Source organism: Calonectris borealis, chromosome 2, assembly GCF_964195595.1.
Source record: "Calonectris borealis chromosome 2, bCalBor7.hap1.2, whole genome shotgun sequence".
Taxonomy (NCBI): domain Eukaryota; kingdom Metazoa; phylum Chordata; class Aves; order Procellariiformes; family Procellariidae; genus Calonectris; species Calonectris borealis.
In genome coordinates this window covers 47,971,677-47,987,910 of record NC_134313.1, presented here as the reverse complement: position 1 = coordinate 47,987,910, position 16,234 = coordinate 47,971,677, and the positions used below count along the sequence as shown (strand labels likewise).

Below are 16,234 nucleotides of genomic sequence, written 5' to 3'. Positions count from 1 at the left end.
TTCCTGACTTTGCATTTCTGGAAATTTTCTAAAATTTCTTTAAAGCTTCTGTTGTTGTTTTTATTCAGTCCAGGGCGCTTGAATGAGTTTCTCCAAACTCTGTTCTGTAACGAATTTCAGACATCACTGTTTACCCTCTTCTTAGTTTTCCTGTCTTGTTAACTAGCTCTCCTTCCAAGAATACTGAAGTAGAGCAGAGCAAACTGCTGGCTAGGGCTGCTCCAGCTTTCTTGAAAGGCAAAGGGTAAGTTAAAGAGAGAGTACGTTCGTAGCTTGCACTAACACAGCTAAACCAAAACCTTTTCCTCTATTCCTCCCACTTTTAATGTATTCTATAAACATCTTTCCTGAGAAAATTGTGATAACCAATTAACCCAGTGAGCTAAGTAGGGCATGTTTAAATGTATTTATGTACACCTGGATGCGCGAGGTCTTGATCAGACACTTCCAAGCAAATCCAGCTTGTGATTTCAGTATGTTAATCATGTGTGTAACGTATGTATATTTAATATATATATGCAATACATAGTATATTAAAGCAAATAGTGCCGACCTCACAGTCTGCTGTATTTTGAAATAAATGGTACTGTACAGCTCCAGTCCCTGGCCCGATCTGGCATCTCACTGATTTCTGAGGCTGGCTCTGTAATCGAGTGGGATTCAACCATCCTAAGCCGTTAAATACTTAACATATAAATTACAATAATAACAAAATAATTTCTGCACTTGGGTTGTTTTTTTTTCTAAGAACACTTAAGTATTCGCTCCTAAATTCCCATTTCACAATCTTACTTGCTCCTGCTTTCTCTGTTTATTTCCCTCTGTCTGTCCGGACTGCACCCTCTCTCCCCCCGACCCCGTTCCAGGTTACAGTACAGCCTCGATGTTGCAGACAGGCTGGCTGATGAACATGTACTCATCGGGTTGTATGTCAACATGCTGCAGAGCAACCCCGCACGGTTAGTGCAGGTTTGGCACCTTTGGGGAACCCAGGAAAGGGACGTTGGTCGGCCAAATGCTCTCACTGTTTCCTCCTGGCTACAAGCTGAAGCAGCTCTTTATGAGCACTAACCTAAAGGGAATGCTTATGAATACGGGGTATGTCCTCCCAAAGTTGGCGGATTGTGGCAATTGCTGTTATTCTCTCTAGTGATGTTAAGTAGCAAGGTATTGCAAATAATTGCTTAGTTAAGAATGGCTATACAAATGGATTTGGGATACCGTGCTCTGGTCAGTGCAGGACTTGGTGATGGTACAGAAATCTTCATACAACGGTGACTAACAAGTCCGTGTTTTCAAAGTAATAATTTTTGAATTGATATATAATTTGTAGCTTCACCTTACCTTGAAAGTAAGAAGTGGTAATAGTATGTAAACAATGATAATAATAATAATGGGAATTTGCTTATTAGCCTGGTGAAGGAAGGAGTTCATTTCAACTTTTACGTACATCGGGCATTGTTTTTAAATCTCCCTGATTTCTGCATTGTTTGAATCTTATGTATAAATTTGCCCTTATCTTTCATTCAGACTCAAATATGACAGGTTTTTAAATGCATGTCTTGAACATAGTTTATTATTTCTGCTGGAGTGAATACAGAGCTTTGTCTACTAAACCCGCCTACTGTCCCAGCGCTTGCGGATGGTGGCATCGCAGCAGGCCACCCCGGGGAGGGGAAACGCTGGCTCGCCTCTCCACGTGCAGCAAAATTCTAGACTTTGCAGCCCTGTACCAGCAAGGTGGTGAGCAGTGTAGTATATCGCCCTAGAAAATGGGGCACTGAACAGAATGTACAGTATTTCTAACAAAACTGTGTTCATGAGGTTTCTTTTGCTCATAACGAATCCTGTGGTTTCCCATACTGCTATTGCAGAGTATTTCCCAGGTTAGGAGAAACTCTTCATTTACTCTTGTATGTAGTTAAGGCAACAAGCAACTTCTTTTGGGAGGGTGAATGCAATGGTTCTCTGCAGTCTTACATAATTCACTTCTGTGTGTAGCTCCAGTTGAAAATGGGGGTAATTTGCCATGTAGCTGTGGCCATTGGAGAAGAGTCTGCCTTCATTGGTCTGGATCTGCTTCTCTACTCTGCATCCCACTGGAATGTGCCAGTGGGGGAAAAAAAAGGCAAACTGTTTTTCACTGAGGAAAATGAAAACCATTTCTTCAAAACAAAAACATTTCGAAGGGGAATTTCATTCCTGGAGCAGCACTTCCAGAAAGCAGGCTTATTGAGTAATATTTACACCGTGACTGTGAAAACAAGCTGTTGGGGGCATGTGTTTAGACCAGTCATTGCCCACCCGTAATTGAAGAGGACAGGAGTACGCTACCACTCGGTCTAGTTTGACAGGGAGAAGGAAATGTGGCCCTGCCTACCATGAGTGACTTACTTGATACAGTTGTTCAAGAGGCCAGCAAAGACTGGACCTGGTTTAGAGTTATTTTTGGTGCTAGGCTACTGATGCTATGTCTGTAAGTCATTTAGCTTCAGTGAGGACCACCAGTTAGATCCCCTTGTGGGTGCTTAGCCTCATCTTTACCATCTTCGTCCTCTAAATATTATCCAGTATATTCCAACGTGTTCCTTCAAGCTTTTGAGCCAACCTCGCTAAGTCACGTAAGTCACTCACGTTCAGCCGTGCTGGTACCTTTGTATCCAAATACGCACATACAAGTTATGTGCCGTAACATCCTTCAAGTTGAATGTTTTTGAGGGATGAATGGAGAGTGAGTGATAATTTATTAAATTACCGATGCAAAGTGTATTACATAACATCTGATTACTGACATTAAATCAATGCAGTCACAGCATCCTCAACAAGAAACAATATCTCAGTTGTTTATTAAATTCGATTTTGACAGATTTAACTGAGAGGGACAGCAGTCTTAGTCATGCATCAAACCATGTTGCATTGCTGTTTTCTGCTTTGCTGCAGTGAGACTGGTAGTAGAGAAAGTGTATGGTTATATTTTGGTAAAGACAACAAGAACAAAGTGTTGCCATCCTGAAGCTCCTGTGTGAAGCCAGTTTCTAGGAGGCTGAGGTGAGGTAGGTGCTGCATCTCATATAGCCTGGGGAGGCATCTTCAGGCAAAGGTGAACTCCTCCTGCCCATGCCCCAAAGTGGCCGGATGCAGTTTGCTCAAAACCCACAGTGCTGTCTCAGGATGGTGCTGAGCGCAAGTTACTTCTCCCTGCAGCTCAACGAGATTTGGTAACTTGAGTAAAGCATGTAGTTATCCATAATCGGGTAGCTTCTGATTTAGGGGAGGCTGCAGCTAGCCAGCTCAGCGGTTGTATCTGCCTGCAAAATACCACGTGTACATACCCATACGTGCCATCACGTATTTTCAAGTGCTACTGGCAGCCAAAGATGAAAAGAGGAATGATTGTAGCTGGACCTTCCTCTGAAAGAAAAACCTACAGAAATACTTTGTGAGCATAATACATAGCATTATCTTGAGAGCTATATGGTAGCATTTCAAAGCAAAACGAGGGGGTTTTTTTAGATATTGAGTCAGGTTGATTTATAGTAGCTAATGATCAGTCCAATATAGCCCAGTATATCTTTTTTCCTGTTTTAAGTGTAGTTAGTATTTATATTTTGGGGGTTTTTAATTAATTTAATTGATTTCCACTGCTCTTTATTTTTCATCTGCAATGATTTGATACCACAACTAGAAGTACAAGTTTTCCTTTTCATCCCTCACAGACTAATAAGCTACTTGAGGGCTTTTTAGACTCCAGCGCTCCAGGGCAAATTAAGAAACAAGAGAAAAGACTTAATTCATTTATAGTAACTGTATGGGTAGAAAAAGTATCCCTTAGCCAGATATTTTGGTTAGTTTTATCGTACAGTGTGTTTTAGCATGTAAAACCAATACTTGATATTTAATTTAGTTCATCTTTAGTGTCTAATTCTAAAAAAAGAACTTTTAACTGCAAATAGTTTTCCTTTTTGTTCATATAAGTTAGAGACATTACCTAGTCTTGAATATTAATTCCACGTATTTCAGTCTTTTTTTTTTCAGGTGCAGAAGAAAATAAGATAAAATATATTATAAGGAGGAGGTTATTTTTGTTCCATAGAAAGTTACTTTCTGATTTGTTTATGTTATACTGTGTAGTACTGTGGTGAGTCATATTTCTGTACTATAAAAGTGCCATGCTATTCTATGGTATTTTTTAAAATGTTTATTAACTACTAACGATTAACTGTAGCTAGGAAGGTTGGTCGAACCTTCCCTAGAAAGAGGAAAAACATTCAGAGACCCACTGATTATGGAGGAAATGTACAGACACTTTGCTCCCTTGAATGGAGTTAGTTTTCATTATTATATGCACATACCTCAGTGATACTAACATTTTGATGGTAAAATCTTGGTGATTCTAAAGTAAATGGCAAATTAACAATAGCAGAGGCAAATTAACAACAATCAGATGATGTGTCTCAGTTTAAAGTGCCTTAAAACCAGGACAATTTCAAAAGTGTCACAGATAAACAATCCTCAGAATACATTTGGTGGCTTGCTGTCAGGGCATTGTTCTTATAGCCCTGAGGCTTAGAAACGTACCCTTTAATTTGTCAGTATTTTCTATAGTAAAGTATTTATTAAGTGAAGGTTTGTAGAACAAGAGCATGTCATGAAGACCACACTGATACCTCTATTGCAAAAAATTTCACGAGACACTGGCGTTTCTGAGACTTTTCTAACCAGTGGTGACATAATTTTAAGACCATCACCTATTGCAGGGTGCCTACTGCAGAACAGGCTGATTTGACACATCTAAAGGCTGAGAAATAGCAAAGATCCTCCGGTGTCACTCCTCTGTTCACAGGCTATCATAGTTTTCATCCTTTGCCTGGAGTTTTGAGATCCTTTTTTTCATGGATCTCCTTTAGACTGTGCAATATTACTCAGATCAACTAAAGCCTAAAAAAAAAGTTCTATTGTACAGGTAGTAAGACTGGATATTCACTCTGCATCTGAATGATAATAATTCTGCCAGACCAATTATTGCTAATAATTATAAAGTCTTTAAAGAAAGGGTCAGTAATGGAGAAGCAGTATTAAAACCATTGTTTAACTTTTTTAGAAAATAAGGAGCAGCAGGATATTTGTATGCAAAATGTTCATTTTCTTTCAGAAGGATGCCTGAATCATTCTCTTGAGGGTCCCAAATTCTGCACACATATTCATAATATTTTAAAGCTTGTGTGTATTTCACTGCGTCATTGTCCGTGAAGTTGCTGAAGTAAAACAGAGGTGAATTATGGCAAATCAGAACTCTGAGATATAAAAGTCTTGGCAGTCGAGGCTAATGCTGCTGTGCATACCTCTGCGCTTAATGATCACATGAATAGATACATTCCAGAATTAAATTTATCTCGGACATTGAAATTTAATTTACAAAGCTTTGGGGACAGTGATTTGTGGCATTCATAGACCAAATTTGGCATGCTGCTACATCTATTTTATGACATCCACCTACACATAAATATATATCAAAGACATTAAATAGCAAGTAAGAATCAAAAAGCTGCAGTGGCTTGGTTCATTCAGTAAAGTCATTGTCTCAGGGGTTAACTCACATCTCAACTATGTTGCAGATTGTTTTATGCCAACAAGTGGAACCATAATCCATTATTTTTCCAGGGTGGATAATACAGTTGCGCATTGCTGTAAAAAGCAGTATTGATGCTGAATGCTTGCTGCTTTCATAGCCATCTACTTGGATGTGATGTTTTAGTTGTTATGGAAAAATTAAAAATGAATTATACTGTCATCAAAGTAACCCTTATTACCTGGTTTGCATAATCTCATGTGTCTGCAAGAATTGCTTCCCCCTTTCTTTCTCTGGATGACATATCAGGACAGTAAGCATGAGTATGTAAGAAGCAGAACTGTATAAATTTAGAGAAATACCTTTAGCTTGGGTCTTTTCAGAAAGTAAATCAGTTATCCCACAAGAATCTGAGTAAGCATAGAATTAAGCTATATATGTAACAAAATACATTAAACATAACCAAAACCAAAAAGTCAGTTCATCGACCACCAAAAGCTTAGCTTACACAGAACCCCTCTGGGTCTGACTTTTCATAGCGTTACTGTTTTTCTAAACTTCATGTTGTGGACTCACAGGTTATTGTCAGAATGAGAGAAAAATGGTGGTTGTCTCTTTTCCCTTACCTCAGCAAGCCGTAACAAATCCACATGACTCCCAGCTTTAGTTTAATGATCAACGGATATCAACGACTCCTCATCTTTCAAACATAACTTCTAAATCTCAGTGGACTTAATCAAGCCAACCAAAAGATGCTCGTTGTAGTTCCCTGAGGTACCTCAGGATATGAACTCACTGAGACATTTTGGAGAAATATTTCCTTTTGCTTTTAAAGATGCCGATTCTTCAAAAGCAGAACTTTTTGCACAGTGCCATTTTCATCTGGAAGGCTTTTCAAGTTCAAGATACGATTTCTGGCAAAAATCAGAAGATTGCCATGCCCAAAATAACCCTTGTTTTGCGCACTCTTTTGAAACATGAAGCTCATTCGCCAACAACCATGCATGCCCTGAAGAGCCCATGGGTAGGGAGGCACGTGCCTGTCTCCCTTCAGCCAAAACATCAGACAGTTGCCAAGGGATAAGAAAAGAGGTCAGACTTACTTCTGTCTGGGATAGTCTGCAGGCTGTCTTGTATTCCACACAGCAAAGCATTCTTCTCACCTCTTCTTAGGGGCTTATTTTTTTTCTCTTGTATATACTAAAAGTAATGCAATATAGGAGTCTAAATCCCGGCATTATCCAGGGTCAACTAAGTCCTCTTCAGATTTCATTTTTTGTCAGTTTATTAGTTTTGATGGTTCTCTGCAAACTTCTGCATGTTTAGAAATAGTAAAGGTTCTCACACTATTACCGTTTTCCTGCTCATCTGGCTAAATAATAGCCTCCATTTAAAATAAGGACAGCTGGCAAGGCATTAACCTGAAATAAATATTTGCCTTTGATATTCTTAGGGGAAAAAAAAAGTAATAAGATGCAATATTTTAAAGGAATTCAGCATATTTGCTGTTTAGTTCTTACACTTTCTGATCACCATTATGTGATTCTCTGAAATCTTACCCCCGACTATCAAGAAACCGAGAATAAAAGAGAGAGTCTGATTATAAATTCCTAGATCAGTGGTTCCAAACTGTGGTCCATGAGGCCTTGGTAAGTGCCCTACAAAACTGTCTTAAATATTGTTTTCAGTTGCAAATCTGACAAAGTTTCTGAAGTTTTTCTTAACAAACACTGAGGTTCCTGCTAATGCACTGTCCAAAAAGTAATCACTCTTCTAGGTGATACAACAAAGCTGAGAAGTAAAAACAAATGCCGGCTGGTGGCCCTAACCACCTCCCACCCCTTTTTGGACAGAGGAGCCTGCGAGTTGCATCTTGCATGGCCTTGGCCAGGGGTTGCAGACTGCTGCTGTTTCCTCCTAAGGGAAAGTGCTGCCTGGCCCCTAGAGCTGATCCTTCCAGAGAAATTACCCTCCCAGTTCTCCCCTTTGGTCAGTTAACATCTGCCATTGTTAATTTGGCGATATTTTGCTTCTAAATTCTGTAATGAGTGTGTGAGTAGACAGTGTGACAGAGCAATGGTCTTTTTTACCGTGTATTAACATGTCTTCCCTCGTTCCCCTCCAACCCTGAGCAGCGTGCTCGACAGCGCAAGTCGCCTGGATGAAGAGCATAAGCTGATCGCCAGGTATGCAGCAAGGCTGGCAGCAGAAACTTCTTCATCAGTAAGTGTTTTAATTAAAGGAAGGTACTTTCCCTCTGTTGTGTTCCAGGGGCTTGGCAAGATCAGGGAAATTACATCTGACAGTCTTAATGATTAATGGATTATTTTTCTCTATCCTTTTCATCAGACGCTGTTATGCTTTAGTAATAACACTTTTATGCAGTCCATTTAAACCAAAGAATCCAGATACTAATGCATATAATCTATACACTAATGCAATGGTATTTAAACAATTACAGCAAAGGGAATCTGACATCTTGAACTCGGGAAAGACTAGAAAATATTGTCTGGGCTAGCTTTGGTTAAAGGTTAATAATTTACTGCAGTGGAAAAATGGGTTGGTGAATCCATTTTACTCTTTAGTTCAAATATCACGGCCACTAGGGCCCTAAGTGCTGAGGATTTTAAAGAATGATCTTCAGCAGGATGACTGTAATGACCCCCTGCATTAGCCCCAGCTCCCATTTTCATTTCAGAGCAATGATTATTCTGCTCTATGTATCCCAAGATAGAAGGTGATGACAGGCTAAAACCTCACTAACTATATTCAGGAATAAGAGAGAATGAAGCAGGAACCTGATCGAAGTGTATAAAATCTTAAATGGCACAAATAAGGTCAGCCTAGTTACTTTTTTCCCATGTCAGCACATTTGATAGAACAAAGGGCTATAAATGATGGTTAAGTGAAAAGCAGCCGGTCCAGAGTGCCAGGAAGCATATTTTCACACTGAGATTTACACTGCGGGGTCAATTGAAAGGGCGAAATCAGGCACCGCTCTTCGTGTAAAAACATTGAGTCACGTTCATCCCAAGTGACTGCAGTGAAGATGAATCTGCTGCCCTGTGCAGCCATCTGTCATGGAAGATTTCACACTACCTACAGCTGCAGGGGAAGAGAAGGGTGCACGGGTGCTCCTGGTCTTCCAGCCCAGCCCAAATCAATCCCTTCCAGAGGTGTGACACAGTGTTTTGAATTTAAGGCAACCTTAGGTGATGGTCCTGTTTCTGAAGGACGGTAAATGAGAACAAGATTTCCCATTAATAATGTCTCTGGCTAGAAACTGGTAGAAATCAGTTGTATATAACACGTGTCCATGATATAGGGGAAAACTTAAAAAAAATATTTAAGTAGCTTTTAAATAGAGGTGGTTTGAAGGAAAATACTGAATTTCTCATTGCCATCCATCGGTGCTCTTTGAACAAAAGCAGCAGAAGGAAAAGAGAAGGTTTCTGTATACAGAAATCTTTCCGAGCACAAGAGTGGCACCGCATTAGGAGCACGGTGGAAATTTTTAAAGCTTTGCTGATCGTCATTCTGTTTTTTAAGGAACAAAACGTATTAATAACACTGGGCATTCAGGATAATGATCCTCATTCCCCCTGTATCAGTCGTGACATCCACCAGCGTGGATGATCAGGTCGTCTTCTTTATGCACTGCTTTGCTTCCCTATGGTTGGAATGTTAATGGGAAAATGTACCCGTAGCAGAAAAAATAGTAAATGGTTACAGGTGTAACATACTGTCCTTTCCTCACAGACAGTGCGAACAAGTTAGCACTGAGATCTATCTTCATCCTTATTGAGGGTCCACCTCCTGGAGGAGGAGGTGCCTGGCATCACATAAAATTGGGCTCCAGAGTTACACTTCACAGGGCTTTTACAGTGAGAAACACTGAGATCACAGCAGTAACCTAGCAGAGAATTTTTTAATGTCTGATTCTTTCAGGCTGGAGTTAGAAATAAATGGATATCCTTGATAGCTGTGAAACTTTAAATATCTTGCTCTGTGTTGTCATTGATACAATACTGAAATACAGGAGCGTGAACAAGGAAAACATATTTGGTTATTGCTGATGAACATGGAAAAAGAGCATAGTCCAATGAAGCTGTAGTGAGCACTGCCTAGTTTGGTAAGAAGTAGTTTAATTCCCACTACATTTTATTGGGGAAAAAAGGTTCTGCTGTACCTGAAGGACTGGGGAAAGAGGTTTTCTGAAGCATCGTCAAAGCGTATAGGAAAACATGGCCAAATGGGCCACACAGCCAGACTGAAAACTGAGTACAGCTTTCAAACTGAAAGTAAAACCGTACTTTCAAGAGAATGAAGCATCACTGCACTGGAAACACATTCCCTTCTTTTTGGAGAGAGACACTGGTTTTTGCTTCACTGTATTCCTCTTGTCTGTAGTATCAAAATTAAGAGCCATATTACAGCAACTGCCTGCAGCAGTGCCCTTGCCTTTTACGTTTGGTTCAGAGAAGCTCCTTGAAGAAGCAATGAATGACAGGATGGTAAACACTGAGTCTTATTTACTCTAGCACTTACCCTGCTTTTACTAGCAATGGAGCCATACTGGTGTGAGCACAGCATGGATGCTCTTTTTTTAGTGTAGGCAAGCCTGGTACTGCGTTTTCTGTAAGCAGATTTCACAGAACAGATCTGTGTTGAACTCATGGGTGCATGTTGGCTATTCCTCCTTCAGTGCAGCCTTCTCTTTTTTACGACAGCAGCAGGGTCAGCAGAGAGGGGCGTCAGATATCTCCTTCACTATCGATGCAAACAAGCAACAAAGGCAGCTGATTGCAGAGCTTGAAAATAAAAACCGGTAAGCATCCACAAAGTACCTGGTTTTGTTTAGTCCCATATATTGTGTACATTTGTTTGTTTCTTAACATCTTTTACCACCCATTTCTGTGCAATGTGCTTACACATGCACATACCTCCCCCTACAAAAAGCACAGGGCACAAAAAGGTCCACAGAATATGACAAAGGCTTTGAAATCCACAGCCACCCTGTGTTTTAATGAGTGTACTGTTCAATGACGTGATATAATCATTTATACTTTACTGTTTGCAGCTGCTGTTTGTTAAGAGTTAAAAAAAAAAACCTGTCCTGTTTCAAAACCAGATTAACTTTGAGTTGGATCCTCTGTAGCACTATAGCATGAAATGATTAAAGGATCAGTCATACTGCTAATGTTATGCTCTCCTGCTTTTGTTTGTGAAAAAGATGATTAAAGCTCTCCAGAACACAGTCTGCCTGGGAAAGGTTTGCAGAAGGGTTAGCAGCAAGTTAGGCTGCTGATCAAATGAGACACTAGGTACGGATGTGACCGAGACTGAGAGTGTCCAGAAGAAATAGGCCAGCCGGCCCCAAGAAGGAGTGATGCCCGTTTGTTAGCAGCAGAGGATCTGGCCCTGGATATCAGACTGCCTGATGCCATGAAATGTATGGCAGCAGAGCTCTGCTTTTACTGCCGGACTGTAAAATAGAGGCCAGCCCAGACCAGATGGTTTCCTATTGCAAACTCTGCACTGCCTTCTGTCACCGTGTAATGAGCCACCAGCTCCAGTCTCGATTTGTCTTTCATAGTTCGAGACTGCCTCCTGACCGTCTGCTATCCAGCACGTTGTGAAGAAGAGACAAAATACACAAAGGTTTCAACCTTCTGCTGCGAAGCTTTGAATTAGCCTTTTGCCAGCGCTCCAGGGCTGACAAGCCAGTCGTAACAAGTCCTATTAAATTGCTTCTCCATGAATTGTTGACCGCTCTCACATCTCTGCTTACACTGAAAGTATTTTTTAAGTGCTAAATATTTTCTCTGATGCTCAAGAAGGGCCAGATAAGTTATTTTAATTTTTGTTAAGTTCATCTGGTGCTTGAAATGTTCATGGGGAAGAATTAGAAGGGAGCAATTTAATTAAGCATAGAGCTATTTCATGTCTACCTCTGATTTTTGGGGGTCTTGAAGAAATATTTCCCTTTATGGTGAAATCCTAAAAGTTTATTTAAAAAATATCCAAAACCCTCTCCCATTGCTGAGGGCTTCTTTTGTTGGTTGGAGCCCAGTCATTATATCTACGTTGATGAAGAGCTACATACTTTTTCTCCTCTTGCAATGTCCAGTGAGCTGGTTTTGTGGAAAATTACTGACTTGTAGTCCTCTGCTTATTCTCCTCCCCAAGAGAAATCCTACAGGAGATCCAGAGGCTGCGACTTGAACATGAGCAAGCGTCTCAGCCCACACCAGAAAAGGCACAACAAAATCCCACTCTCCTTGCAGAGCTCCGGCTCCTGAGGTAAGTCCACAGCGGTAAAACCTCTGGCCATGACTGGGGCCAGCCAGTCATTCTCAATAAAAGAAGAAATAAGAGAAGCCTGGCTTACGGTTTTGGGGGCTTTTTAAAGTAAATAACACAATGTGTATTTTTTCTCCATTTTCGGTGCAGGCTGTAGTCCTAGAAGTAATTAAGCTTATGCTTTCAACAGCATGCATGAAGAATCTCACATATTACTCATCTACATTAAATTAAGCATGTGCATTAGTGTTTGCAGAGTTAGGCCCTTAGGTCATTTGGAATAGGTCCCCGCAGCCTGGTCCAAATGCCGTTAATTATATGGGGAAAAATGTCGTTCTGTCAGAACAAATGCTTCTACAAAGACTTCTCGTTTATGCTAAAGTAAATACAGAGCTACGTGAAAATACAGCCAGAATTAGACGTTAATTTTTGGAAATTTCCCCCATGTGTTGAATGCTAAGGAGAGGTCAGTTCTCTTCACAGTGCAAAACCAGGCTGCAGAATGATGCTCCTTGTCACGTGGGAAGTGAGGAGTAATGTCATCTGCAGCTGCTGAAGATTTAGAGGATCATTTCTCCAATTATCCCACCAAGCCAAAAACATTGATATAGATGTGCCTGCATGCTAATTAGGATATTCTACATGGATTTACTAATTGCCATGTGTATCACATTGAAGAAGAACAATTGTCATTGGCCCAGATCCGTAGACTCCCTGCAAGTCCTGAAATTCATGTTGTGAGAGCCAAACAGAGAATCCAATAAGAACGATTCAAAACTCTTCATGTGAGTAGAGAATAGAGTGTAAACACTTTCTTTCTAGTGAAACAATGCTAGATTAAATTTTATCCCCCCCATAGAGCAGTTCTCTCATGAGAAGACTAACGAACGTTTTTGGCCACTTAGCCGCTCCTCGCACAAGTAATATTTTAGTGGTCTGATTCATAACCAAAGGAAATTACTGTAAGAAATTGCGCTAAATTTTTTCTTTACAAATCCTGTATAGTTTTATTATTGAGTTTTCCACACTAAAATATTTTTCTGTTTCACAAGTAATTACATTTGCTTTCCAATTTGAAGACAAATTAGCTTCTTCATTTCTGTGAGTGATTTTAGTATGTAATTACTTCTAGATATCTACAGGCAAGTGACATTCTGTGAGACATATAAAACTGACTGTGATGAAAATGTGTACACTGCATAAAATATACCAATAATCTAGCTCCTGTGCATCAAGCCTAAAGTCTATTTTAAGCAGGTTTAGGAGATTAGCTTTCTATGTAGTTGACAAATAAAATTCATTATCCTTAAAAAATAGTCAAATGATTGTGCAGTGTTAGTGGACTGACTACTTAGTTTTTCCCTCTTTTCAGTTTTGCTACACATATTAAAAGTATAATATCCTTATTTGAATTTCCTGACACGGGATGTCCCTAGGGCAGTGATGCTGAGTTCCTCAATTATGATATCTTTTCTGATTTAATATGCTGTGTCAGAGTCAGAAAATAACTTCTAATCTCTGGGTCTGTGCTGCTTTGCATACCATCTAAAATGTTCACCATTTGAAAGGCAAAAGATTGGCTTTTGATTTACTGTGGAATTTTAACACCACCTTAAATTCCTAGACACTTAAGATATCACAAGGCTGTTCTTACCATGTGTAAAACAGCCGGACTCAGAACAGCAGCACTGATTTACATTTGTTACTCCACAGATTTTTGGGGCTTGAAGCAATTAGGGCAGTAGGGCAAGGTAGTTCGTATAATATTAAGAAATGCTGGAATCTGTAAATTATGTTGTAAGTACCCGTCCCAGCATCTTTCGCTAGCTGCTGTAGTGTTGCAGACTCGCTACAATGAGGTTCTGAACACAGCATTCCTTCACATTACCAGTACTGTCTTGGAGACAGACTGGAAAGCCCATTACTTCCAAGAGCTTGCTCTGGAGTACAGCGGGAGAAAAAAGTCGGAGGAGCGGTCTGTACATTACATGCTGCTTAGATCCTCTCTCCCCGTAGAATGAATCTAAAACCCAGCAGAGGTCTGTGCTAGAACCTGCCACTTTGAATTACATGGATGGAGTATCTTATTTTTATTAGCAGTTTCTTAAACTCAGTTGCCTCAGTTCATAGCACTTCCAACCATTACATGCATGGAAAAGAAAAGCCAGCACAGGCAATTTGTAGCAGAAAATAGATTAGTCCTCCAGAAGAGTAAATACAACCTGGCAGTGTTACTATATGATCCTATTATATAGGTGAGAGACAGCACACATGAGCAATCCTGTAGAAATCAGTGTTGCTTATATCAGTCACTGCTCACTTACAGGGAAGGCTCAAAATCAGGGTTTCATATTTCCCTAAATATAGGAAATGTACTTAGTCTTGTTGGCTCTGGTGCTTTTCCATGTAGGATTAAATTGTCATATTTTGTAGGTAGTACAAGGCTAACAACATAGTGGTTTTATATTATTTGCAACACAGTAGTGTATAAAATATACCTAATATGTATATTTTTCAACAATAATGTTGTTAATTACATCATAGCTTCCAGGAGGCAACAATTTTAGTTTGTATTTATGCGGGGACCTCTCACACGATTTAGTGATTGAACATGTGCAAGTGCTGAACCGCTGTCCTGTGCAGTGGAGCTGTGCGGAATGAAAGCTGTTCCCATTTATGTGGGCACAAACTGGCTGTCACCCTTGGAGTGGCTCAGTATTCACACTGTCACAGCACCAGCGCTGGACTCCGAGTCCAAAGAGCTATTTTCAAGCAGTTACATCTCCACTGTGTGATAGTGTTTGGATGAGTGATTTAGATCGCTTAAAGAGTCACCATCAAAGGTATTGCAAAAGTGGTTTTAATATGATGTTGTAAAAGTGCGACTTAACAAAGTTCGACGGCAAGGTTCACTCTATCACTTACTACATGGATGAAACATACAAAGGAAAATGGAGTTAGAATCAAGCTAGAATGATTTATACGGAGACTGAAGACGCAAAAGGGTGAGGGAGACCCTCCCGTTGAGTCACAAGGTTCAGAGAAGACCCCCTTGCTTTCTAATCTCCTGATGGAGCTTAGGTGCGGCTGGATCCACCCCTAGTCCCAGACTTGGTGAACGGTTTATGCTTAAGGGATGTGTCTAGTAGCAGTTTAAGATTCATTCACAGTTTAAGGTGGATCACAAGATTTTAGCAGCACTTAATCATTGACTGATTTAACATTTACAAAGTGAGTCAATAGAATTTACTACAATCATAACAGTGACTTAATTACAGATTCGAGATGGCAATATTTATACTATACTTGCCGAAGTCACTTTGCACACGCACGCACACAGACACAAAGATAACATAAATGTACAAAGGTATACCTGTTAAAAATTCCCCTCGAGTTCAGTGAAATCTTCACTTCAAATGTCTCAGCATTTCTCAACGGGTGGGGGTTGAGCAGCCTCAAGGAGTGAAGGGTTTTGGCCCAAAGTTCGATGGTCCTCCAAACTTTGCAGGCTGGAGAGTTGGGGAGCTCTGAGCGGCGTCCTGCTCAGAGGAGGTGCTGGTCGCAGCCCGCTGCGGTCCAGGAGAGCTCAAAGGGCCTCACTTGGGACCGCTGTTCATAGGGTCGCAAGATGGTTGGCTTTAGTCATCCGTAAATTTCCATCCTGGCCACAGCCCGGGTCAGTAACTACTGGAGTTCTCAAAATACCAGTAACAATCGTACTGTTCCACTCCAGCTACGATCCAGGTAAGGAATGTTCCAAGGCTGTCAGGGGATGACGAATTATTCCCGCTCTCTCTGCCCACCTTGGCCAGGGCAGCAGGAGTTCCTGGTACGGCCAGTGCCGCTCCCCGCCTCAGCCATGCGAGAGTTCCTGGTGGGGTCAAGGGACGCTCAGCCGCCCAGCTCGTTACACGAAGGCCAAGGCCTAATGGGAATTCCTGAGGTTGTAGAGCGGCCCAGGGGAAGGGCGTGGAAATGCACCACCACAGATAGTCTTACTCTTGCTTTCAGAAAAAAATAGAAACAAAAGCAGATCGCTGTGGCTTCCTGGCTGAATTTCTGAGCTCCTTTAGCTTCTCTCGTATCTCGCGCTGTTCAGTGCCCCTGCTGTAATTTCCTGTCCTTCAGGGCATGGCTTTAATTTCTCCTGACAGCCAGTGAGGTTATTGACTAGAGGCATCCAAAGACAAAAATTGCCAGGCAGTCCCGCAAGGGAATATAACACAAATTTGTTTGAACTTCATTTGTTCTCTGGAGAAGGGCCTGTGTCAGTGTCTGTCTTTTTCCTAATCACTATGTTTAGTCCCGTGAATGTTCTCAGTATGAGGGAGCTCCCTAGCTTTCAACGTAGCCCCATTTCGA

The 16,234-nt window shown here is 40.8% G+C and overlaps 1 protein-coding gene across 1 annotated transcript in view; it reads left to right on the top strand.

The window, feature by feature from the left end:
- Positions 1–16,234, top strand: part of DTNA (dystrobrevin alpha) — a 100,844-nt gene that overhangs the window by 64,305 nt on the left and 20,305 nt on the right. The window contains exons 11-14 of the mRNA XM_075141907.1: positions 867–959; positions 7,705–7,792; positions 10,300–10,397; positions 11,759–11,872. Of these exons, the coding sequence (XP_074998008.1) occupies positions 867–959; positions 7,705–7,792; positions 10,300–10,397; positions 11,759–11,872 (393 nt within the window). The remainder of the gene's footprint in view (positions 1–866; positions 960–7,704; positions 7,793–10,299; positions 10,398–11,758; positions 11,873–16,234) is intronic.